This window comes from Leishmania mexicana, chromosome 20 (assembly GCF_000234665.1).
Source record: "Leishmania mexicana MHOM/GT/2001/U1103 complete genome, chromosome 20".
Lineage (NCBI taxonomy): Eukaryota > Euglenozoa > Kinetoplastea > Trypanosomatida > Trypanosomatidae > Leishmania > Leishmania mexicana.
The window spans coordinates 390462-415257 of NC_018324.1; the positions used below are offsets into that span (position 1 = coordinate 390462).

Consider the following 24796-nt stretch of genomic DNA (forward strand, 5'->3'; position numbering starts at 1 on the left):
CCCTGTCCTCCATCCGTCTCGCCGTGTGCCTCCATGTACATCCTCACAGGCCCCTCCCCTCCCCCCGCCTATTTTCTTTTCCTCCCTCTCTTAGTTTCTTTCCACATGGCGTTCAGAGAAGACGCAGCTACAAACAAGCGCACCACTATCACTCAGATCCACTCACGTACACGGGGGTGCCCTTGCGCTCGCAGGTGTTCTTCTAGTCCCACTGAACTCCTCACTCCCCTCCGTCACAGCGGTATCGAAGGTGCATGTGAAGGGTGAGGAGGATCAGAGTTCCTGAGGCATGAGCTGATGCTTCACGCGCCATACAATCTTGATTCGGATGCTTGCTCGGCTCGTGTGCGTGGTCGCCATTGTGGCTGCCGTGGGGCTGCTCTCTCCAGTCTCAGCCGACACTGCCCACCCCCATCACCGTCTATCACACACAGTGACCATCGAGTCTGGCATACTTCCAGAAGCGAAGGCCTTTGCGCCACTGCGGCTTCGCGCTGGAGAATGGGTGTACAACTTCAACCCTGGAGAGGAGGCGTTCTTCTTCGAACCCGAAGATGCTGCTAATCGACAGTGGCAGCAGTGGAAGGCGGACTTGGGTCTTTTGCAAGCATATCAAGAGAAGCAGCGTCTGAGCAACCACCCGGCTGGTGGTGAGAAGACAAATACCCCGGACAATCCGGGGGACACTGAACGGCGCGAGCCAGGCGCATTGCCCATTGCCGAGTACTTCTCTGATCGAAACGTGCAGCGGCGCTACACGGCGAGGCTGAAGGAGCAGTCGCTCCACAACCTCAGCGATGCGCAGGGGGCTGCTGATGCTCGCATGTTCGCGGAAGGCGAAATAGCGACTATGTGGCAACACGTTCAGTCGGCCGGCTCAAGTGACACCCGAAATGATCAGGAGTTCCTGGACCTCGTGGAGCGGCACTTCTCCCACACGATCGTCAACACAAGTGCGGCGGCCGCAGCCACGGCATCGTCATCGTCTCGGTTTGCACTCCTTCGCGTCCCTCTAGTGCTTGAGGCTGAGGTGCTGCCGTTCATGGAGCGCGAGGTGGCCCACGTGCGCGATCTGTGGAAGTCCCGTCGCGCGGGAGGGGCGACGCCGGCGGCGTCGAGCGTGGAAGTCGAATCCCAGCTGCAGCTCCTCTCCTCCGCCGTGGAGGACAGTAAGACGATCGGGAGGGAGGTGGCGGCCCTGGTAGAACCTTTGGCAGATGCAGCGATCCGTTGGGTAGCGTTGACTCTCACGACGACGCGCGAGGCCATTGTCGCGAACGACGAGTCGACGGAGGCGAAGCGATTGGAGCTGAAACAGCTGCTCAAGGTGCAGTCTAGACTCCGGAAGGTGAAGCCGGTACTGGAGAAATACAGCAAGGTGTACCAGAGAGTTCTGCGACAGGGACAGCTGCCGAACGCTGAGGCGACGCTCTTTGCGCTGCAACTCATAGCCAAGCAGCGCTTTGGTGACGACGTGTCTGGGCTTTTGGAGGCGGTTCCCCTTCTGAGCACCACCGCGCCTCTTACCGGGCTACTGGAGCAAGAGTGGCGGGTGCACGTGCTAGCGCCGTGTGGGATGTGCATTGTTGTCACTGCAGCCCTCGTTTGGGTATGCGAAGAGATTAAGGAGAGGTTCATGACTCGAGTGCGGGCTCGTCGGCTTTGCATGCCTCTTGGAATTCCCGCGTCGTCATCGGGCTGCACGCGGCAGATGTTCATGCTCGTCTCGCTCCTTGAGCTCGTAGTGCCTCCGCTTCTCCCGGCTATCGCGCTACTTGTGCACCTGCGCGGGGCACGAATGTGGATGTGGGGTATGATTGCCTTGATGCGTCCCAGTCAGCGCGCAATGTGCCTTGTGTCTGTGTCGCTTTTAATGTTCTTGGACTACCTAGTGGCCAGGATGGCGCGGCGTGTCTTTCAGATCCTCGACCCCTCCGTGTATCGCCGCCGCCTCGCCAAGAAAAAGTGAATCTGCCTCGCCGTCACAGTACATCGGAAAACAAAATAGGCGTGCTTTCACTTATGCATAGCTTGGTGTTTTCAGCATCGTCTCGACGAACTCGAGGAGGATGCAGGAATCGAGTTCTTCCGTGAGACGGGTCCAGTGGGGAGGGGGTAAGATAAGCTTTGCTAGGTACCCCGTGCTCTCCGTACACGCAGTGGAGTATATGTGAAGAAGGTGCGACGTTTGCACACTTGGGTAGGTTGAATGACAGCTGTCTTCCTTCACAGGGCCTGCGCAAGGAAGTGGATGGCAATGCTGACTGGTGGGCTGTCTGCTTGTTGCCAGCAAACCAGATGACTGCGGATGATGGTATCACGCGCTGCTTGCCGTCGTTTTTATATCTTCTGTCGCGGGTGCTGTTGACACTCGACCACCGCAACAAGGAAAACTATATATATATATGCACATGTGCAACGATACGACACATTAGGTTGGTGGGGCGCTGCCGTGGTGTTATCCTTTGGTCGTTGAGGTCAAGATGTTCCCGTGCGTGTTCGTGAACGTTCCTTGCTGTACGGCGCAGGCGCGGTCGCTTTTTTTGGCGCCATTGCCCCCTTTTCTCTCTCAGCATTGCTCTGAAACGGAAAAAAAAGAAAGTGGACACAACCGCACAAGCGGACGCGTCACAGAGGTGGTACACGACGGTGCTCTCCATTCCGAGGCAACGACTCTGCGCACGAGTGCCGCCTTCGCGTACGCGCCGTCATGTTGTTTGCGTTGCGCCTTCGCGTTTGTTGGTGTTTCGTTGCACGTTCCCACGCTTATCTTGCCTCGTCCTCGTCCTCCTTTTCGTTGTTAGTTGTGTGTGTGAGTGTGTGTGTGTGTGTGTGGGCTATCGGGAAAGTACAACTGTGATTTCAAAATATATATAACAAAAAAAGTGCGGCGTGAACCACGAAGACCGATTCCTTGGAGAGGGACGTTCGTTTTTGACACAGCTCTTTTGGTTTGGCGCGTTGCAGGCCTTTCGTATTTTGTGGGCACGTCACTCGCATAGGCCTGTGTGTGTCTGTGTGTGTATTGAACCCCATTATTGCTCCCACTGCACGTCAACAGGCAAATAAAAAGGTATTTTCTCGAATACGTCATCTCTCTTCTGCTTACTTTTATTTTTGCACCCTCTCTGTATTGCCGACACGACGCGTCAGTGGTGCCTCCGCACATCAGGTATGCTGCTGGATCTCTCTCCCTGCCTCTTTCGAACGCGCCGCTCGACATAATACCCGGCGGCTTTTCTCGTCTCTGCCCTCTCCTTGCCCTCTCACCGAACGACCGGGGCCGTTCTTGTTTTCTGTTCCCTTGCGGTTGGGCTTGCTTCTCGGGCAGGGATCCTTGTGCTCTACCGCGCACCACCGTCCTTTGCTTTACAGTCGTCAAGGGCGTCTTGAATGCGGTCACTGCGCCTTCGCGCTGTCGGCTCTCTCCACCCCTCGCATCGCGCTTCTTCCTACAATGATACGGCCACGTCCACTTGCTCCGCATGGCGGTGCCTGAACACGGCAGCAGAAAATCGTCAAAGGAATGCGGCGACAGACTCCGCCCTGCCTCCGCTCGAGCAGACCTTCCCATCGCCACTATCGGGCCCCGTAGCCTCGAACTCGGTTTTGCTTTCCCCGATCGACTCTGCCCATCCGTGCTCGCGACTTTCGCAGCGGCAGATGCGGCAACGACAGCGAAAATGGGGTGCCTTACGGCGATACCGATGGGAGAACCACTCGCCCCGCCCCATACCGCTCTCGCTGTTAGGAACTCCTGCGTTGATCTCCAGCTTGCCGCGCACTTCTGTTGGTGCAACGCATGGTGGCGTCTCCGAAGACACTCGTGCGAAGACAGTCCCATGTGACGCAGCGAGAGGAGCACTTGTGAAAACTTGTTCTCCTTCGCGCAGCAGGAGTCTTTCCAGGGCACCGGCGGAGTGCGAAGCTACTGAGGGTACGAGACCACGCGCCGACACAGGCTCCGCCGGTGGCGCCGTTGTCGACTCTGTTGCCCTCAGTAGCACGCGCAACGCTGCGCCTGGCTCGTCGTCCGTAGAGGACCCTCTCCTCTCCTTTCTAGACTCGCACGAGGAAGATGCGGCGTTGCTGCTCGCGATGTGGACGTCACTGCATCGCAGTTGCGTCTTTGGCTCGGCTCTATCGGAGTCGTTGGTTCTTCAGGTGCGCTGCTTTCTCCACTCCCTTCTTCGCTACCGCGCCATAGGGGCGGCCGTGAATTTCTACTACCGGCTCATGGGTATCGGTGTGCAGCTGCGTCAAAGTGACCTCCTCCTCCTGTTTTCGAGCTTGACTTACGAAGCCGCCGCATCGACGGAAGAGGCCCAGTTGCGCAGGGCGGCAGAGACGGCGACGATGGAAAATGACCGGAAGATTTGGACTCAACGACGCAGGCAGTTCCGCGAGTCGGCTGCGCGCACTCACACAACGGACGCCCCAGGCCAAAGTCAGCGCGAGAGAGGTGAGGAGGGAGGGGACACGGTATTCGCAGGCCAGATGGGCGTCATGAACGCGGTGGTGAAGAAGACAGGTGCGCCTGCGTTGTGTGAGGAGAGACCCGCGCGTGTGAATGCTACCGCCACTGATAACATCCAGGACCCGGCTTCATATACACACATAGCTAGAGCTACCCACATCGCGGATGACCGCAGTGTTGGCGCCTCCTCAGCTTCACGTGGGGACTGGGGAGAAGTGGGCGACGACGTGCACCCGCCGGGCTCCATTGCACGCCGCGTGGCTTTCCACCAGCAGCCGGAGTGGGTCAAGAGGTGGATCCTCTACGAAGCATCGATGGGGACACTAGACGATCTAGACGAAGTGGAGGACCCCAGCCGCCGAAGCACGCTGTCGACGAGCAGCTCTGCAGACGCCTTGCTCAGCGCCAGCGATGTGGAAGCGGACACCGCGGCGCAGTCGGAGCAGGCGATGCGAGGCATGAAGGTGGCAGCGATTGTGGATCATCTGCACCTTCTCACTCTCGGGGCCATGCAGCGAGACCATCTGAGCGCAACCGAAGCAAACACACCGCCGCCGTCGCCATGGCGACCCCAGCGACGTACCTGGAGACTGTCACGGTCGTGGTCGGCTGAGCGGGCCTACTGGAAAGAGGCGCTAGATCTGATTCGAAGCGCCTACACCCTTGCACCACGGCACAGGGCTCTGAGCGAGTGCGGCGGCACCTCGTGTCCTCCGGCGGCAGAAGACCTGCTTCTTCCCTCAGACGTCGTGTTCGCTCTGCAGTCAATGCTGCGTGAAGTGCATAGCTGGGAGGGCACGCTTTCTCTTCTGCGGCTGACGATTCCGGAGGCGAAGCAACGAGATGCGGATCCGCCCAGAGCGGTTGGTATGGCATCCGACTGCTTTCTGCGCGGGGCGGTCCTTTTCATGGCTTTGGCCGCCTCTGCGCAACCGTGGAAGACGCAGGCGAAGGTTGAAGGGTGGATGCATCGCGTGATGCTGCCTCGACTTGCGCGGGACACTAGGGCGCAAACAGAGGTCACCTCTACGGCGACGGCCGCAACAGCAGCCCTTCATGCGCTGTGGCTCAGCCACCTCTGCAGTGTAAAGGCGTCACGGCCGGACGAGTTTGTTGTACTCGGCGAAGAGGCGGCTGCTTACTTCACTTCTCTCTCCGTGCAACAGGCAATTCACGGCGACCTCACCCTGATGATGTCGGAGGTATGCGCGACCACAGAACGAGCGGTTGACGCCCTGCATGAGACGCTGCAGCGGGCCGCACAGCACCGTCGTACCTCGGAGGTGCTCGCCAAATCCATTCGCACCGGTGCCTACAGGGTGGAGAATGGCAAGGGCAAGCACGATCTCGGGAGCGACCCTGAGAGGGATCACATGTTCGATCCGCTGTCGATAACCTCGGTGGCAGCACCGGCAACCGTCATGAATGGAATTAGGTGCTCCCTCTTCACTGAGTATACTACGAAGTCACCGTTGTCTCCGCCGGCGTTGCTGCCAAGCGACTCGGTGGACGCGTTTGTCTTGTGCTGTGCAGCTGTCAAGGAGACGGTCTGGCTGCGGTTCACGACGGCGGCCTCGACAAGCCCTGCTGCTGTGACGGTCGAAGTGCTGCAGTTTTTGGAGCAGAGTGTGCACGGTCCTTCAGGACTCCTCAACGCGTTCCAACTCCTGTATGACTCACCTGCCTCGCGGCTGGCGCGCAACGGCAAAGTGTCGACACTAACACCCACGGTAAACACACCGGCGGCACCGGAGTGTGCGTACGTGTCGTGCATTCTGGCGACTACTCTCTTGCAACTTGTGCAGCTTCTATGCGCACAACCGGACCAGCAGCAGCACCACTTCAGCTGCCAGATATGGAACGGCGCCGAGCTGGTCCTCCTCGTCGAGCTCGCGGCGAAGGTGCTGGAAGGGATTGCTGCGGCGCAAGTGCAGCAGGCGCCATGGCGGTGGGCAGTCGAGGAGCGTCTGAAGGAGCTCGCCACTGTGACGGCGAGAACGGTGCGGCTCGTTGTGCATCAGCTCGACATTCATCGCATGAACGAGAAGGTCATGTTTGGTGCCATGACTGACCAGAATGTGGAACTCCTCGCCCTTCTTGCCCGGGTGCTCAACAAGTCATCAGAGTTGATGGTGGTGTCACGCGCGTGCGGTGCTTCTCGGGGCTCGTCACATTCGCCGGTGTGGCGGATTTTGACGTCCACGTGCTCTCCCCGCATCCTGCAAGGGGTGCATCTGTGCTTCCGAAGCTCTTGCGCACTGGGAAAGCGAGTGCGATATCGACTTTGCCGCCGAGACGCCGACAACCTGGACCACTGGATTCAGCCGCCGCGATCGCGTCAGCGTACCTCCGACCGCCTGCGTGGTGCCCGCGGTGCGGCGCTATCGTCGCCGAAGCTGCCGATGAAGGCGATAGCCGCGAGTGGTGGTGCCGCGGTGGGGCGCGATGTGGGCAGGGATTTCCCTCTTACGGTCAGCCTCCGCGACTCGGTGTACAAGATCATGACTCGCGAGCGCACGAGCGCCGGCGTCGGGCAAGCGCTGCAGCGGCTGGCAGCTGCCACGGTGAACTGGAAAGCTAGCTTGCTTCTGTGCGAACTCGTTACAAAGGATGTTTCTCTCGCCCGCGGCACGTGTAGTGTGGACTTCTTTGCCACAACTCTGGATCGCATGGCGCAGGATGTGGCTAAGTCGAGCGCCGCCGCACAAGCAGGGCTGCGAGCGTCGCGATTGCAGGGAAGCTGTGTTGTGCCGTCTCGCAAGGGCTACGGTAGGCTGGCCGCCCCGCGGGCGTTTGGGCCACCCAACTTGTGGCTGAGTGCGATCGACGTGTTCTGGAGCGCCGTCGATCATGCTGGTCACGTCGAAGCCGCTGCGGCGCAACAATCTCACTCCTCATCAGTGGCTGCCTCCGCCACAACGCCGGGGTCGAACCTGGTGAGTGTGGACGCGCAGGAGCGAGCCGTACTCGCGCGGCTTTTGCTTCCGCTTCTCCGCTTTAGCCGCGCCGTGCATCAGCGGGAGGTTGGCCGACAGTGGCGTCGCACGTGGGCCGCCATGTACGCGCCGCCGGAGAAGAAGAACCCGCAGTGGCGCCAGCAGAACATCGAAGCACTGTCGGTGCTAGGTGACTCAGCGGCGCTGAGTCACTGTGTTTCGGACTACCACGGCTGTGGCAGCGAGGCGTTGCTGTGCTCGGTGGCCGTTCAGCACGGTAACTGGCACGCCGCGCTGGAGGCTGTCTTCCAGACATACGGTGCTGTCGAAGAGCGTCATGCGACGGGGACGACGTACTCACTCGTTATAGCCCGCACTATTCTGACGCTGCTGGCGAAGTCACCGATGAATCTCAGCAACACGGCTATGCGATTGCGCACTGTTCAGCGCGAGACGTGGGACGAGGAATGCAGTCTTGCGGTGGTCCGGCTACTGTTACGTGGGCGCCGATGGCGCCTGGCGATGACCCACGTTGACGAGGCGCTGGGGCTGCCAGACATGCAGCGGGTCAGAGCGCTGGTGCTTGTGGACCCCGCAGGTCGTTTGCGGCAGGGGGCATCCCCAACCGCGTCCTCCGCGGCAACGCTGGTGCGGTATGCCCAGCTGCTTACGGCGGCGTTGCAGGCGACGGCGATCGGCGGCGATAGTGAGCGCGCACCAGCGTACTACGACGCGTTCAAGGCGCTGGTGCGTTACGTCTTTGGTGAGGTGGTGGACATGGATACTCTTCATACGGCGGAGGTCGACTCGCAGAGTGGCGACGATGCACTGGACGCCGCGCTCGACATGACTCACTTCACGGAAAGGGAAGAAAAGCACTCGTCGGGTTTGGAGGACCAAGTGCACGAAGCAGTGCGTGAGCTGGCACCGCGCGCCCGCATTTTGTTCTTTCGCGCCATGACAAAGAAGATGCTGGCCTCCCATGCGGGCAGCAGGTGACCAGAGTCCCCCGTCCTTAGTGCTCGAGAAGGAGGAGGACACCGGCCCGACAGTCGTCGACAACGTGCACCCAGCGAAACCTGTGCGTATGGATTGCTCGGCACAGGTCTCTCGCACATGGTGTCCTTCTTGCTGACACACCATCCGCGATGGTCCCTGATGACGCGGAGAAAAGGCGGGGGACACCTCAGCGTGCGTGACATGCCCGGGCCCAGTAGCCCTACACCCTGTGAGGGGAACCCAGGCAGAGCCTCCCTCCCTATCCCCTCCCAAATGCCGAACCACCTCTGGTGGTGACGGGGTCAGACAACCTACGGCATATGGGGACCTCAGAGCAATGTGTTGCCGCGGATGTCAGGGGTCACGCCCTGGTCGGCGTTGCGTTGGAGCGACCCGCGGCCGTGATCGTGTCTGTGCCATCCGTAGGCTTAGGCAAAGGTTCAAGGCGACACGAGCGTAGCTCGCCACACGGCCCTCAGGGCCTACTGGTGCGGCACCGGGGTCACTCCGGGGGAGTGACGGGATGCACCACGTGGCGATCGCCATGATGTGAGAGGGGGGGGTAGGCGACCTGTGGAGAGCGGGTGTGGTGGGTAGATCGTTGGGCAGTGGCCGTGCTGAGATGACTGTGTCGGCAGCATGGCTGCAGCGCGTGTCGAGGGCTGCGTTTTTACACCTCGCGGTGTATGTGTGTGTGGCGGGAGGGGGAGCGGGAGGGCGCTGCGGCAGGGAGGGGGACAGCGGAGTTGGCCTCGCCCTCTTCGGCAGAGAAGGGGCACGCTGAAGCGGAAGGAAAAGGCTTCCTGGGAGGGGTGAGTGAGCCCACGCAACTCGTGCGGAATGCCTTGTGTGTGTGTTTGCAGTCTACGTGCGTCGACGCACACGTGTATAATGGTGCCCATCACACAACCAACAACCAAGAGAGAGAGGAGACTAATAAGCAAAGGTACACAACCCCAAGTACGCTCGGTTTGCAAGCAAAACGTCATCGGAATATACACAAGACGTGCATGTGTGCGTGCCACCGGCCTTCAAGACGAGGGAAAACTGTTGCCGCGATGATACACACACACACACACACCTCCCATCCACACACGGAAAAACGCATGCGGAAGCACTCGTACGCCTAGGCACCCATCATCTTGCACGGACGGGCGGCCTTGCCTTCCAGGACTTGCCGCGTACGTGGACGAGAAAAGGAGGGCAGGCGGTGTTGCGCGTCGACCTGCTGCGTCATCCTCTGTGAGATGAGGTGCATGTGACGGAGAATAGTATTCGCTTTTTGGGTGTAATGGCCTTCTCCTCTCCTTCTGTTTCATGTTGCGTTTGACGGCAACGTGAGAAAGTCACGTTGCGTCTGTGCGGCTTTTATCCTCCAATGGCGCAGTGCCTCACGTGGCAAGTTCTCGACCAGCGGCAGACCGGCGAGTGTCTCGACGCCGTAGACCTTGAGGCGCTGCGAGTTGTCATCAAGCGCATCGACGACGATCACGGTGGGGCGCTGCTACAGTCGGGTAAGCGAACTGCGACTCAGGTGAATGTGTTGCTGGACCTCTACGGCCATCTTGTCTTGTTTGCCAAAGCGTCGCAGTTTTCCCAGTTCAAGACAAGTACGCTCTTTGGCATCGTGCATCGTGTGCACGAAGCGAGCATCGTAGATCGCCTTTCCCGCTTTCACTCGTACGACCTCCTCCGGGAGCTCGTGGTGCGGCACAGCGTACACCGCCCGCCGTACTCGACGATGGTGTTCAACGTGCGAGAAGTGCAGGATATCGACACGTACATGATGAGCACCTACTACCGCCACTATAAAATGTACGTGTACTGCTTTGTACCACGCGAGGTGGCGAGCCTTCGGACAGTCATGCTGAACGACACCGCCGAGGTACCGCCAGCTCAACTCCCGCCTCTGTCCGCTGCCATTAAAGAGGATGCTTGGAAGCAGAAGATGCAGGAGAAGGTGCGCACGCTCGAGGAGGCCGAGATGGAGGAGGAGCTGATCGTCTCAGATGCGGTGTCTGAGGCGCAGAAGAACGCGGCCACGCTTGACAATTCCAGATTTATGGCCGGCATTCGCGTGCAGCTTGAGGCGATTCGCGACGCCGTGTCGACAAAGTCCAGCGAACGACTAGACTTCATCGAGGAGAAACTCACGGCTATTGAGGCCAAGGTGAATGAGGCGCAGAGTAGTGGCAATCGTAGTCGTCAGGGCTCCAGAGGGTCGTCGAAGAAGAAGTGACCGCATATGGGCGCATGCGGCAACGGAATACGCCAAGGGGAGCGGTGCACTGCGGTGAAGCGAGCGTCTCGGCTGCGCTGTCGCTACCTACCCGCTGCGCGCTCCATCTGCAGCCTTCTCTCTCTCTCTTCGCCCTCTGATCCCTTCACAGCTCGCACCGTGGCCCCATCCCCCTTCTTCTGCCTTACCCTCTGCGTAACGGCGGCACTGTGCAGGTGACACCGCTGCTGCCGGGTTGGTATCCGCCGTCGTGCGTGCGGGAATGCCGCCCACGTTGTGCCAGTCGTTGTTTGCTATGTAAACTAGCAGAATGCCTTGTTTTCTTATGCTCTTGCGCTTCTCAGAGTAACTGAGCATGAGTGTGTGTGTGTGTGTCTGCGGCCTTGAACGTTCGCGCGTTGACGCTGCCCTTCCTCGTGTGACGATAGTGTCATCAAGATGAAACCAGTAAGTGAGCCGCGTAGGTTCAGCAGAGATGCTGACTCGCCTCCTCTGCTCACAAGTTCCCGGCGGAGCATTACTGCAGGGGCCTCCGCTATCTCGTGGTGGCCGTGCGCCCATGAAAGTGAGCAGCTACGCATCCCCATCCCTTCCATGCCGCTGTGTGTATGGGTGTGGGTGGGGGCGAGGCCACGGTGCGTTTTGATGCAGCTCAGTGCTGCACTGCTACTGGTTGGCTTCTCTGTTACCGTTTTTCTTTTCTGTGATACTTGCCTCACCACATTTTGCACGCGGATGTTTCTCTATCACATGCCCTCTCTGCGCCCGTGATGGACTGCACACCGTGTGAGAACGCGGGAGTCTTGAGGGACACGACAAGAGCGTCAGAGAAGGGGCCTCCGCACTTTGTGTACCCTGTGGCCTTTCCTTTGTGTTGACCTACCGTGGTGGCGTTTTCCCTGCGCTTCTGTCGCTTGCGCGGTGGACTGCGCGTTGTGCCTGGCCGCTGAGAACGTGTATTGGCACGCACACTTCTAGCCGGTAGAAGCACGACCCTTCCAGCCCCTCCTTCCGCGCACAGGGCTTCATGGCTCTCCATTAATTCAAAGCGTTGTTTGCTCTTCGAGGAAAGACTGTCGCTGCATTGGCACATCTACTCGCGCCGCACTTTGCGTCAGCTCCACATCTTTCTCGTCTCTACATCCCTTTGTTGCTGACGCGCCTGACGGAGCACATTGGGGTTGTCGGTACAACATAAACCGCTGTAGTGTGCAGATGCGCCTTTCGCTGCGGCTGCCAGCGGTGCCGATTGCAGGCGTTCTGCGGCGAGCACCACGAGCAGCAGGCACGCGCGGCCGCAGTGTTGCACTTCGTGTTGCTGCCGCGTCTATCGGCAGTAGCACCAGCCTCGTTAGCTCCTCTGGCCGGAAAGCTCCCGTGTACTACAACTTTGCCACACCGGTGAGTGTGCTCCGTGATGCGGCTGCTGGTGAAAGTGTGTCTCACCGACGCCAACGCCGCGAGGTGTCGGTTCGAGAGGGAGGACTGCTACTTGTGGCGCCGCGCACGCCGAATCCCAACGACCCGCTTCAACGACTGAACATTTTTCGACGCGATTTTTCTGATTTTAGCAGCTCCGCAAAGCTTAATCAGAACATCATGGTGAGCGTCGACACCAGCCCGCGCCGATTCCTCGAAATGTTCTGTGACTTTGATGCCAAGCGCTGCAAGCTGTGCAATGAGTCCTTCTTGCAGTGGCACATCCACGCCAACGGCATTCCGCACGCGGGGCGGGAGGGGATGCTGCTGGAGCTTGTTCGCCCGTATTGTGGAACTCCGGATGAACTAATAGAGATGTGGTGGCAGCGGCTGAACTCGTGTGCGGCGTTTCATCGGATTCCTGCCTTGAGCCACGACAACCCGCACGAGCGCAAGCGACGCCTGCTATATCTGTTGAAAGTACTGAAAGACCGCGGCATCCTCGTAGAGGCGTTCAACGTGAGTGACACCCTGTCCACCAACTCAGCGCGCTCGTGGGAGTTTGAGCGACTCGAGTTTGTGGGCGACAATGTGGTAAAGTACGTACTGAACAGCATTATTTCCTGTGCATTTCCACCTCACGAGGGCGGCACAAAAGGGAAGGTGACGTGCTTTCAATTCGTGATGGACGGCAACGATGGTTTGGCACGCGGCTACGACCACCTCGACCTCCAGCAGCTCGCCTCCAGCTCTAGGGTAGTCAGCAAATTCAAGAGTGACATTGTCGAGACCCTGTTCGCGGAGCTGCAGATGTACCTGTGGAGCACGCAGCACGATGTCGGCACCTGTCCTCTCGTGTTTCCGTTTACGAAGGATATTTACACCCTGCGGGCGTTGGTGCAGCATGTGCTGTACGAGTTGGCTATTGAACTCTTTCTATACCACACTCGCCACATTAACGGCATGCTGCAACGCGTGATGCGGGAGAATCACCTGCAGTTCGTAAAAGCAGATTCTGCGCTGAAGCCCACGGCGGGCGGAAGGACCGGGAGTTTAGGCGTGAGCACGCGCCGTGGTGACTGGAACGATGCCGACGATGACTACGGCAGCCCGAAGAGCTACGGTGCGCCGGCGGTGCCCACTCCCACGACGACCCTGATGAAAGTGCGTTCGCAGCGCGCCCACCTGCAAGGCTCCGGTGCAGCACTGTTCTTTGCCTCGACAAACTACGACAACTTCAAGCGCGTGGTACCGATCGGTGGTCTTTTGCCGCGTCCATTTGCGAGGGAGGATTTGTCAGTGATTCCCAACTATATGCCGCATCTCCGGAGCGACGGCGCGATGACGCTGAAAATGAGGAGGGCCGGGAATGTTAGTTGGTCGGCCCTGCGCACCACAGCAGCAGCTCTGGCGACGAGGGAAGGCGTTGCCGACGGTCTCGGCCTAAGTGGCGAAATCACACCTCGTGTGGGCAGCGTTCCGGTACACTTGTCAGTTCCGCGTCTCAAGGACGAGGAACTCATCGCAGAGCTGATTTAAGCGCCTCACCGCTGCGACTCTGCGTATGTGCCTCTTCTTTGTTTGGGGGACCTCACTCCCTCGCCTTTTCCTCCCTCTCGAAGACGAGAGAACTGCTCGCAGTGGCGCGGGTTGCATGCGAGGGAGTGGGCTAGCAGATGCCGGAGACAACAAGACGAGTGGGCAGTGCTACGACAGCAAGTCTGGGTACACACACACACACACACGCATACAGACTCACTCACGGTGACACCGCAGATACTCACATACGCACGAAGCTCTACGAAGAACCACCACCCACCACAACGAAAAGAAACGCTGTTTGTGTGTGGGGGGAGGGTGGGGGTGAGGGAACATGCTGCTGTGTAGGTGTGAAGGTGACACTCCCCTTCGACGAACTGACACAGGGCGAGGCACCTCCCAAGTACAAGGAGAAGGGACGCGAATGCAGGGACGACGTCTCAGCAGCCGTCTTCTTCGTACTGTAGAGCCCTCTTCCCCCCCTCCCCTCCCTCTTTCATCCCCTCTTCTCTCCCTCCTTCCCGTCTTTGTACAGAGTGCGTGCGCGCGCGAGGGGGTGAGCGATGCGTGCCGGCGAAAGGAGAGGGGGACGGGGTCACGGTTGTTCTCGTTGCACGTCCATGCTATGCTCTATTGCTGTCCCCTCATGTCGATCCGTGTCAAGGTATCACTGCGGACCATTTTTTTCTCTCTTTCTCGTCGTGTGTTTCGCTGCTCATCTCCTCTCTCCCCTCCCCCCTCTCCGTGCGCTGTGACACCGGCAGCTGCATAGAACCTCAGGTGCGCGCGTTTCGCAGAACACAGTCACGCGCCATCCACTCGGTTGGTTTATTATTCCTTCGTTGTCTTACCCTGCGTCGTTATCAGACACCTACCGCCCCGTCCTCATCATAAAGACGCATACCCCATATTGGCCAACTTTTCACCACCTATACAGACACGCAGACGGAGACCCTACCGAGTGCATGAGTGCATTTTCTACTAGGAGATTTTCGCTGCTGTTCTCACACAAAAACAGATAGACCAGCACATCTTCTTCAGCATCCCTACACGAGGGGACGCCTCTCTCACGTCTTTTCGAGCCTTCTTCGTTATTTCTCGAGCACCACTGCAGTCATTGGGTGACGCACTCTGTGCCGCCCTCTCTCCTCCAGCTACCACACACACACACACACACAGGCATACACGGAGGTCACTTCCGCAGAGTTGGGACGACGTCGCGTTGCTGTCGTATACTTGTCACCAAGCCACTCTATTGTTTTCGTTTTCTTTGGTTTGTAGCGTAACGGTATCGAGGAGGCTGCAACAGGCAGCTGCACTTGTGATGATCACTGCTCGCTCACCTTATCAAGTGTACAAGGCGGCGGATGTTGATGGTACCGTCGCCAATTTCAACTCGCTGCCGTCTGAGGAGGTGCTCCCATACAAGATCATGTCGTCTGAGGAGACCTTGGTGGCGTCACTCTCTGTTGTGGAAGGCAACGAGGAACAACGAGAACGGTATGCCGTCTCAGCCCTGCACGCCGCGAGGGTGTACATTTCTCACCTCATCAGCTACATCCCCCTCTGCGCACGCTCGCAGACGGCAAAGAAAGTCCAAATAAACGTTGACGCGATCGTGCGCACCGTAATGCTCTTCGCCACCAACGCGGAATTGCTGCAGAGCGTCAAGAACATGGTACTCACAAACGCCTCGGGGGAGCAGGTGTCACTGAAGGATCTCTCAGACCTGGAAGGCGCGTTGAATGCGATGGAAAAAATGTACCGGCAGAAGGCGAAAGGGGCTGGGGAGAAGGTGGACATGCTGCGCAAGGTTGCGCCGGTGCCGGTGATCGTCTCATCCAGCCCAGCAAAGTTGCAAGGTACGACGTCAGTGATGGAGAGCGAGGACAGCAGCGACGCTGCGTCGAACTCGACCGGCTGTCCTCGGCAGCGCCGCCGTCGATCGGAGTCCACCGGCGGCCCTGCCGCCCACGCAGACTTGCATGGTGACGCCGCCGCCCTCAAGGTGGCGAAGATCGAGGGTGACCCAGACAATGCCCCTCTCGCTGCTGTGTATACCCCAAAGACATCTGGCGGACCCAAGAGTGTGCGCGGCGGCGGGCGTGGCGGTCTCGTGTGGGGCCGCCTCCGCGGCCTGACGAACTGCGAAAAGAAGGTGGTCGCTATGCTGCACGCCATGATTCAGGTACTCGGGCACATCTTCGCGACCAAGTTCAACGATCTCGTACCCATCTTCGACATGCTCGATGAGCGACTCAGGGCGGTGCAGGCCATCATCGATGCCGAGCGCGCCCAGTACAAGGCGAAGGAGGACAAACGAATTCCAGAACCGTTTCACGAGGTCACCCTGGATGCCGTGCAGCTTGCTCTGGAGCATTCGAGTGACACCTTCCGCAACGAGGAGGAGTGCCGCTACGAGCTCGATGAGGACTTGTTGCACCCCATCGCCCACGCGTGTCTGCGTGTCATTAACCACATCGAGGGCTTTTCGACCGAGCCATTCAAAGGCCTGACACCGGAGGAGTTGGTGAAGAAGCAGCAGCTGCGCGACGCCGCAGGGGCCAAGCGCGAGGAGGCAAAGCGCCGGATTCTGGAGAAGGCGGAGGCCAAGGCGGAGCTGGAGCGCAAGAAAGAGGAAGAGCGACAGCTGATGCGCCGTCGTCTGGGCGACGGCAATAACGAGCACGAGAAGGACCTTGAAGAGGACACCACGCTCGTCACCCCGTCCACGTTAGGGTACGTGTCCTACGCGGCAGAGCTGCCGCTTGGCACTCCAGAACTGTTTGAAAAGGCGCTGTATGTGTGGAGCATACTCTCCTCGGTGCCGCGTGCACTGAATCTGTCGCAGATGCACTTTGCCACCTTCGTTAAGGGCATCGAGTGCGTGGACCAGGACGCGAATGGATTGATGGAGGAGGTGACCAAGTGTCTGCTGGACGTTTCCATGGAAAGCGTGCGCCTCCGCTCTCCCGAGACGCCGCGTATCGTCACCCGCGGAAAGAACTGGTTTGGTTTGCTCGTCGAGTTCGTTGGGGTGGCGAGTGGAAACAAGAAGCGGCGGCAGCAGCAGCGCCACGTTTCCAGCACGGAAGACGAGGAGGAGAGCGACAGTGACAGCGACGCCGCCTCCTCGACATCGTCGTCGCCATCTTCCTCTTCGTCGAAGGAGACGGACGCCAAAACCTCGGCTGAGGAGGAGGACTTGCAACCCGAGGAGGCGCCGGCAGCTGCCATGGCCACCAAAGGCGAAGGCACCGCGGAGGCGACCGCGGAAGAGGAGGTGGATACAGATCCGTTCTCGCTGGAGCTGAAGGCGACAATGGACAAGGTAGCGGGGCTGCGCTCCTTGGCGTCGTGGGGCAACGTCGACACCATTGATCGGCTCAATCTGCTTCAGTTCTGCGTGCTGGAGGCGCTTGCCAGCGACGACGTGCGCAATGAAGCGGACCGTGTGCAGAAGGACCGTGAAGAGGAGACACTGAACGCCGAGAAGAAGCTCAGGGAGATTCGCGAGGAGGCGGAGAAGGAGTTGAAGGCGTTGTTGCGCACGCTGCCGTCAGTGGCATCCACGGCTGCCCGCAAAAAGAAGAAACAGAACACCAAGCAAAACGCCGAACCAGTGAAGACGGAGGACAATCCGGAAACGAGCAACGCCGAGGATGAGAAGAAGGGCATCGATGAGGCGGGGGATGGCGAGACGGCGACGGAAAAGGACGTGAGGGAGAAGGCGGAGAGGAATTTCGAGGCGGAGCGCGAAGCCATCCTCAAAGAAGTCGATCGAAAGCGTGAGGAGGTCTACGCACGTCTGTTCGGCGTGCAGGATGGCAGAGACGACGGCGCCATTGTCGAGCCGCTTGGCATGGACCGCTATCGGCGCCTCTACTGGCGTTTTCCAATGGAGCGAGTAGTCTACGTGCAAAGTGTCCCGAACCTCACGGCCGTCACATTCCCGGTCCTCGAAGAGCCTCCGGAGCTCAAGCAGCGCCGCGCCTCCTCGCGGTCGCTCTTGCTGGATGACGAGGAGGAGAGCTCCTTGCTGGGCGGGCGGCGGCGTGGCGGCAGAGGCGCGACCGCGGTGGGCGATGCGGTCCACGCCAAGGACGACAAGGGCGTGGGCCAGATGAGGTGGGGTGTTATTCCACACGACTACCTCAGCGCTTTTGTGCAAACGCTGGACCGTCGCGGGGAGCGGGAGGCGCCGCTGCGACACGCACTTGAGATGCTAGAGCCGTACCTCACTGCTTTGAAAGAGCCGCGAGAGGGGCGTGAAACACGGGCCCGCGCGCACATGTTCGGGTACGTGAACCTCCTAAAAGTCGACTTCACGTACTAAGCTAACGGAGGGCCTTCTCCTCCGCTATTTAAAGTGCGGAGCTCTCTCTCTGTCTCTCTCTCAAGCGCGACAAGCAGCGGTCGTACGTCGCAGTAGTGTCTAGAAGGGAATAGAATGAACACTTGCGCCCTTTCGTATGCACGATGTGGCCCCATAATGAAGCCACAAGCGCCTTTCGTTTTTGTTTTTCTTCTTCGCGTGCTGTAGCTTCTTACAGACCCACAGATGAACTGTACACCTGGACGGACCCTGCATGTACTGGTGGTGAAGTTGGTAGTGTTTTGTTTCCAAGTACGCTTTGCACATATCGCGCGACGCTCTGCGCTTGCTGCAGCGACCGTACCATGTCTGCCGGTCGCCCAACGGAACAACCACCGACCGTGTGCCCCGGCATCCCGATGCGCGTGTCGTTTTACGCCGTGTTAACACAAATCCCTCCTTTTTCTCTCGCTCTCTCCTGCCATGCGGTGGTCACGTATCATCCATCTCGCAAACCTCGCTCTTTACGTCACACAGCAGTCATGCGTACGATCGAGTGCGAGTTCTCCCACTTCGCGGTGCACCCCGGCCACGGCCGCCGGTACGTGCCGTTCGCGTTCCTGTCGACGAAGCCGGTGCTGACCTTCTCGCGGCCGAAGTGCTTCGCGCTGTACATGCGCAAGAAGAACCCGCGCTTCATTCCGTGGACGCGCACGTACCGCCGCATCCACCGCAAGACGACGACGGACCGCGTGAACCGCCGCCGCGCGGCGCGTGCGGTGCGTGTGCAGCGCGCGATCGTCGGCGCGGACCTGTCCTACATCCAGGAGGTGCGCGCGGCGCGCAAGGAGGACCGCTCCGCCAAGGCCAAGGCCGTCCGCGCGGAGGTGGCCGAGCGCAAGGCCGCCAAGAAGTAGAGCTCCGCCGGTGTTCGTCCTTCTCGATGCATAGTCCAATGACCGTCCACTGACGCTGCCATCCGTGTGCGATGTTTCGAGTGTACTCTACCTGCCCTTCGTTGTGTTTCTTTTTGTTTTCGTTTTTGAGTAACGTTTTCATGCAAAGAAAAAAAACAAAAGGAGAAGAGCCACGCTCTCGTGTCGAACTTGTGGAGAATGGGGGAGAGGCTGACCACTGTCTGTGCCGTGTGTGCATCATGTACTTCATGATGGGCACCGTTGATCATATATGAGCGTTGTTTCGCGCGTCGCATGGGCGGTTGGTGCGCTATCCCGCACGACGTCACGCACCATGTAGTGTTTTTTTTTGGTGTTCGCCTGGTGTTTGTTGCAATGCTCCAACGTTTGCGGATGCCCGTCTCTGTGACGCTGAGCCGTGCTCCATCTCGAAAAGCGAAGCCTGCGCTGGCCGCCAACCACCTTGCCCTACGTCGTGTATGCATCTCACGTTTTCTTCTCACTGACATTCCATCGATACCCCTCCCCCTCCCTTCTTTGCTTCTGCTGATGGCCGCGCTTTCTCATCTAGAGTGCTGTCGTTGCTGCCTGAACAGCTCGACAGCTGCTTGACACTACCAGATTAGAAAGAAAAACACTTTTATGCAGAGCATAGAGAGAGTGCGTGTCGTCGCACTGTGTCATGAGCTTCAGCTCAGGACTCTTCGCTGACATCATTACCGCTGATTTGCAAAAGTGTGGTGGCTTCCGCGGATGAGATGCCGCCGACTTCCACAAGGTCCACGGTAGGTGGGGGCCGCCGTGTTTACCACTTGGGTAATGCAGTCCTCTCTGTCGTTGTGTTCGTGATCACCCTAGTGCTGTCGATGGTCGTGCTTGACCCCGAGCGTAGCAGTCACTTGCTCTCTGCGCAGCGTCGCACCCCTCCGATCGATTTCGCGGACAGTGTGCTTGTCGGGGGTTTTACTCCCGTCGTGGTCGGCGTGAACAAACACACCGTGCTCGTCGTGCCAGCAGCAGCCATCCACGGCACCAGGTACGTATCCAGGGCCCTCGACAGTTTCTTCTCGGTCGGACTCGGCTCTGCCAGTGGTACTGGCTCCGCGGGATATGGTGAGGAGGCAGAAAGGCACTGGCAGGGGATGGTCACACTGTCTGACGTATACAGCGCCGTACTGCTGCGCAAAGGAGTGACCGATGGGACGCAAGCGCCTGACGCGACCGCTGAGACAGTGGAGACTTCCCCTCAGTCATCGCGCCAACCTTCCGTGTTGCACCTCTGCAGCGCCCTGTCGTGTGTGACTCCGTACGTCGCTCAGCAGTGGTCTGATCGAGCGGCGGCGGCATTACTCCTCACTAAGAAAACCAACGACGACGCTACCACCGTTCGCTCGCGCGCTCGTCCGGTGACTAACTTTGCTCTCGTCTTCGGCGAGGCTGGCGAGTCGCTGGCGGTGATGCGGGAGCTCGGAGAGCACCGCGTATTAACCGCCCAGATCCCGGTCGCGCACTCGGATCATCCTCAGTCGGCCATGCCGCTGGTCGGGAAGCTGGAGTTGGCCGATCTGCAGGCCTCATGCAGCCCACTCAAGCAGTGCAGCTACCGCTCCCCTGTCAAACACGCTCAACTTGCGACACTTCTAAAAGCGCAAGCACAGCACCTGCCCGAAGAGGCTTCCAGGAAACGCTTGTTCCAGGAATGGATGCGACGCAATGACTCTCAATCGGGGGCCTTGACCTGGGGTACCGTGGATGTGCTCCCGTTCCCCTTCGTGATTTTTGAGAAGTCGTACACGCTGCATGACTTTCCGTTGGACTTGGTGCACGTGGACGTGGGCAGCGCTGACAGCGTGGCGGCTCTCGCGTACCTCGAGGCGCTTGCCTCTGCCACGGCGACGGCTGAAAATCTGAGACCGAGAAACCTGCTCGTTTCGGTCTTTGCCTCAGAGTGGGTGAATGCCGTAGTGGAGACGTTGCTGCTGCTAGAGGTGGAGCAGCGGTACAGCGCGATTCCGCTGCACGACTCGTGCTTGGGACTCGAACGGAATTTTACTCCTCGTCAGCGGTGGAGCCTGTCGCACATGCGGTCGTGGATGGGCAAGCACGCGCTAGAGGGAGCATATATTAGCCCCTCTCTCGAGCGGAGTCGTGCTGCACAGATACCCTTGTGCACTGTGTTGCTATCACGTCAAGTGAACACTCTTGGCGAGCTCCTCCAGATGGCATCGAACGCAATCGGCTCTTGTCCGCCTGCCGCCTCACCCGTGGAGCGCTTCTTTTACTATTCCCTGGGTCTGTCGCCCGAGGACGAAGGACTCCTCACGCCGCTGCCGGAGGCGGCGTCGGGTGCCAAGACGTTTGCCATGGCTAGCACGTCCGATGTCGTGCGTGGGGTGATTGGCCTTGTTGTACAGTACATCTATTTCTTGATCCCGATCGGCGTGGGGTTTTCTCTGATGCGTAACCTCTGTCGCCGTCGTAGAGTGTGTGGATGACGTCGTTACGGGCCTGCCTCAGAGAGAGCAAGAGCTGACGTGTGGGTCAGGGGACGGGGGGGGGAGCGGAGCTGAGATGGATGCGCCGGTGAAAACCGAGACGCGGATAAAGGGAGACAAGGTCGGAGGGCAAAGGGCAATGTTGGCAATATGGCAAAAACGCCGTGGTGGGCCACTGCTCGTTACGGTCCTGGGACCTCCCGTAGGCCGTCTTTGTCCCCTGTCTGTAGGCCCCACCGCAGCAACAGCGGTGGGGACGCTGGCGAAATGCAGTCGAATGAAAGAAAACTGGCGGGCAAGGTTTCTCTAGCCTCTGCTCAATGGTGGCCCTATGTCGCGGTTTCGCAGCCTGACGGCAGTCATCCCCTCTTCCCGGCGCCAACATGAGCAACAGAGTCTCTAATGCCGGCCTGGAAGCCACTGCGGGCGAGGGTGACTGCCATGCTTTACGCTTCAGCATTGTCAAAAGCAAACACTTGAAATGGAAATGAAAACTGTCGCACCCGTTGACGCGCTAGAACCCCCCACCCCCGCCGTGCTTTGATCGCTCCTATCCGGAGAGCACCGCGAAAGGGGTGCTCCTGCGCTCACGTTTCTGCACACCCTGTCTCACTAGGTGGAGGCGCAAAAAAAAAAAACGGTGTGCAACTCGAGTGTGTGCGGTGCGCGGGGTGTTGTGCGATCTGTTCTCTCACAGCCTGCTGCTCTACCAGCACAAACCTCGCAAGCGGCTTCTATGTCGTCTGAGATGCGCACTGGCTTCATCGTTTCGTTCGCTCTACTTGTTGCTCCTTCTTTTATTCTGCGGCTATCACTTGCTCCACCTCGACCTCTTCGTCACTGGACTGTGCGGACTGCCTAATTTTTCGGCGTTCTGGCTCTCCCCCTCTATTGGTGTGTGTGTATCGTGTATGGTGCTCTTTCGCTCTGCGTACCCCGACACTGCACAAACGTACGCATGCGCGCACACGGTGTCCGTGGTGCAGGAACCAAGACGCATCTGCACAAAAGTCGTAGTGCGGTCGTCTTTCACCCCCGCCTCCCCCCTCCGCCGCTGTTCACCTGATACCGCTTCACGTCGCGTGTTTTTTTTTCGCCCCTTCTGCCTTCTTCTCAGAGATTTCCTGCATTGTCGCTGCATTTTCCAGGGACGCGAAAGACAGAGGAGCGGAGAGTCTGCCATTTTGCGGAAGCGTGCGTGTGTGCGGTCTTGCCTGCCGCAAGCTTCGTCTCGTTGTGCGCATGCTGTCGTTTCTGTTTCGTTTTCGCCTTCATTTGTTTGTGTTAGTACTCGGCGAGTGGTGTATCGCTGCTCTCTTCCTGTCCTTGAGCACCGTGAAGTACGTAGACGAACTCTGGAAGGCACAGAGACTCCAACATACACACAGACACACACACAGATAGAAAGGGGCGAATCGCCATGGTGTCTTTCCTGCGCACGTTTGTGGTGCTGTGCATCATCGCTGGCGTATTACTGCAGGGCGGCACAGCGCAGGCACCCCCGCGAGCGGTACGTTCGTTGGAAACCAAGTTCAACTCTGTGACTCAGGCGTGCCGCGGGGTTCTCGAGACGGAGTGCCCGTCAGATGGGTTGGCGCGCACAGACTGCTTGATGGAGCACATAGTGGACAATGCCAACCACGAGTGCAAGATGTGGCTCTCCTGGCGAGCTACCTGCTTTGCCTACGCCACGGTGTACCTCATACCTCAGGGCAAGTGCAACTTTAAACCGCATCAGGCGACGTCGGAGCTGATCCGGAACTGCCTCCGCAACACGGATAAGAGCGAGCTGCCGGCGGTCTGCGCCGGCTCCCCCTACTACAGGTCGCTCATGCTGCGCGCCTCACGGCGCATGGACAGCGACGCCGCCGCCGACCTGTAGAGACGCGAAAAAGGTCTTGCACGGCAGGAGATTAGCGGCGTATGCGTCGGCGTAGCTCGCTCAAGACGTTCGGCAGAAGACCAGATGCCATGTGCTCTACCATCTTCAGGTTTTGACGCGCTTGAGCTTCTTTGTGGGCGTGACCATTGGCTGGTGGGAAAGCACACTAGGACTCTTCGATTGCGCGGCGTGTGCCAACTTCACGCCAGGCCTCCTACACATACATCGTCCAGCGCTCCTTTTTAAAGATTTCGTCTTCGACGGTGGTGCCTGCCGGCTTTGTTTGTTCGGTTTTCTTTTTCGCCACCATTTTGGAGCAGCCTCCCCTCCCCCCCCCTAAGTGCGGTAGTCTAACGATTACGTGGCACGTGCTCCCTTTGGCAGCCTCATTCCGCCTCTGTCTTTTGCGTTAGCTTCTCTTACTCAACTGTGTGCATCACAACTTGCGTTTTCGTCTGCTAGGTGGACGGGAGGATGCACCCGAACCCGCCTCATGACCATAAAGCGAAGAAGCTCATACTGATATCTCTTCGGTGAGGCAAGCGCTGTGCCAGCCGTCTTGGCACCCGCAAGAGCAGAGTAGAGGACGTCAAGTGACCCCGATAGTGAGGGCTCCCTGCAATGCCCTCTCAGCTCTACGGGCAAGAGGGTGATTCATGTACGTCATTCCCGAATGCAGTTCTCTTTCAGTGCATCGACGATACGTGTCGTGACTCTTTTACAAACAACTCCCACTGTTGCCCCTCTCCCTGCTTTGCCGGCGTGGGTTTTGCTACTGACCTCCTCCTACACCCTCGATAATGTTACCTTGCTCCTTCGCCCTCTCTTTGCAATCTCGCTGCACGCGCTGTCGCCATAGTGCTCGATTTGTCCCTTTTCCCCCACCCCTCCACATCTGCGTCAGCCATGCGTACGATCGAGTGCGAGTTCTCCCACTTCGCGGTGCACCCCGGCCACGGCCGCCGGTACGTGCCGTTCGCGTTCCTGTCGACGAAGCCGGTGCTGACCTTCTCGCGGCCGAAGTGCTTCGCGCTGTACATGCGCAAGAAGAACCCGCGCTTCATTCCGTGGACGCGCACGTACCGCCGCATCCACCGCAAGACGACGACGGACCGCGTGAACCGCCGCCGCGCGGCGCGTGCGGTGCGTGTGCAGCGCGCGATCGTCGGCGCGGACCTGTCCTACATCCAGGAGGTGCGCGCGGCGCGCAAGGAGGACCGCTCCGCCAAGGCCAAGGCCGTCCGCGCGGAGGTGGCCGAGCGCAAGGCCGCCAAGAAGTAGAGCGGCGTGGCTTTTCTTGCCATGAAGCGGATCGGGCCTTTTTTGTTGTTTCGTTCGTTTCTGATCATCATTTCGTGAGCATAACAAAAGGAAAAGACACGTGTGCGTGCCGGTATGGAGTGCTTTGCGGCTTATGAGAAGGATCCTGCTTTGGTGTCGCACCAGCAGAGGGCTTCGCTGTTTGGAGGCTGAACCACGTACAGGGGTGAGGGGCCGGCGGAAGTTTTGCGGATGCTTCGAAGCAAGCGTCCGCGGTTCCATCTTTCGCTTTTTCGTGCCTCTGCTCTCCCTGTGAGT

The 24796-nt window shown here is 59.1% G+C and overlaps 9 protein-coding genes across 9 annotated transcripts; all 9 read left to right on the top strand.

Moving 5' to 3' along the window:
* Window positions 1-328: 328 nt before the first annotated feature.
* Window positions 329-1969, top strand: LMXM_36_1020 (conserved hypothetical protein; the record flags this gene model as incomplete). The annotated part of the gene is made up of 1 exon (XM_003874398.1): window positions 329-1969. One exon carries the CDS (start codon window positions 329-331, stop codon window positions 1967-1969), a length of 1641 nt encoding a protein of 546 aa, XP_003874447.1.
* A 1424-nt stretch (window positions 1970-3393) lies between these two features.
* On the top strand, window positions 3394-8412 carry LMXM_36_1030 (conserved hypothetical protein; the record flags this gene model as incomplete). Its single annotated transcript, XM_003874399.1, has 1 exon — window positions 3394-8412. One exon carries the CDS (start codon window positions 3394-3396, stop codon window positions 8410-8412), a length of 5019 nt encoding a protein of 1672 aa, XP_003874448.1.
* A 1378-nt stretch (window positions 8413-9790) lies between these two features.
* Window positions 9791-10651, top strand: LMXM_36_1040 (conserved hypothetical protein; the record flags this gene model as incomplete). The annotated part of the gene is made up of 1 exon (XM_003874400.1): window positions 9791-10651. The coding sequence occupies one exon, from the start codon at window positions 9791-9793 to the stop codon at window positions 10649-10651; it is 861 nt and encodes a 286-aa protein (XP_003874449.1).
* A 1215-nt stretch (window positions 10652-11866) lies between these two features.
* On the top strand, window positions 11867-13609 carry LMXM_36_1050 (RNA editing complex protein MP61; the record flags this gene model as incomplete). The annotated part of the gene is made up of 1 exon (XM_003874401.1): window positions 11867-13609. One exon carries the CDS (start codon window positions 11867-11869, stop codon window positions 13607-13609), a length of 1743 nt encoding a protein of 580 aa, XP_003874450.1.
* Window positions 13610-14933: 1324 nt separating this feature from the next.
* LMXM_36_1060 (conserved hypothetical protein) lies at window positions 14934-17945 on the top strand (the record flags this gene model as incomplete). The annotated part of the gene is made up of 1 exon (XM_003874402.1): window positions 14934-17945. The coding sequence occupies one exon, from the start codon at window positions 14934-14936 to the stop codon at window positions 17943-17945; it is 3012 nt and encodes a 1003-aa protein (XP_003874451.1).
* A 521-nt stretch (window positions 17946-18466) lies between these two features.
* Window positions 18467-18841, top strand: LMXM_36_1070 (putative ribosomal protein L24; the record flags this gene model as incomplete). Its single annotated transcript, XM_003874403.1, has 1 exon — window positions 18467-18841. The coding sequence occupies one exon, from the start codon at window positions 18467-18469 to the stop codon at window positions 18839-18841; it is 375 nt and encodes a 124-aa protein (XP_003874452.1).
* A 758-nt stretch (window positions 18842-19599) lies between these two features.
* LMXM_36_1080 (conserved hypothetical protein) lies at window positions 19600-21336 on the top strand (the record flags this gene model as incomplete). The annotated part of the gene is made up of 1 exon (XM_003874404.1): window positions 19600-21336. One exon carries the CDS (start codon window positions 19600-19602, stop codon window positions 21334-21336), a length of 1737 nt encoding a protein of 578 aa, XP_003874453.1.
* A 1420-nt stretch (window positions 21337-22756) lies between these two features.
* Window positions 22757-23218, top strand: LMXM_36_1090 (hypothetical protein, unknown function; the record flags this gene model as incomplete). Its single annotated transcript, XM_003874405.1, has 1 exon — window positions 22757-23218. One exon carries the CDS (start codon window positions 22757-22759, stop codon window positions 23216-23218), a length of 462 nt encoding a protein of 153 aa, XP_003874454.1.
* Window positions 23219-24124: 906 nt separating this feature from the next.
* LMXM_36_1100 (putative ribosomal protein L24) lies at window positions 24125-24499 on the top strand (the record flags this gene model as incomplete). The annotated part of the gene is made up of 1 exon (XM_003874406.1): window positions 24125-24499. The coding sequence occupies one exon, from the start codon at window positions 24125-24127 to the stop codon at window positions 24497-24499; it is 375 nt and encodes a 124-aa protein (XP_003874455.1).
* Between the last annotated feature and the right edge of the window lie 297 nt (window positions 24500-24796).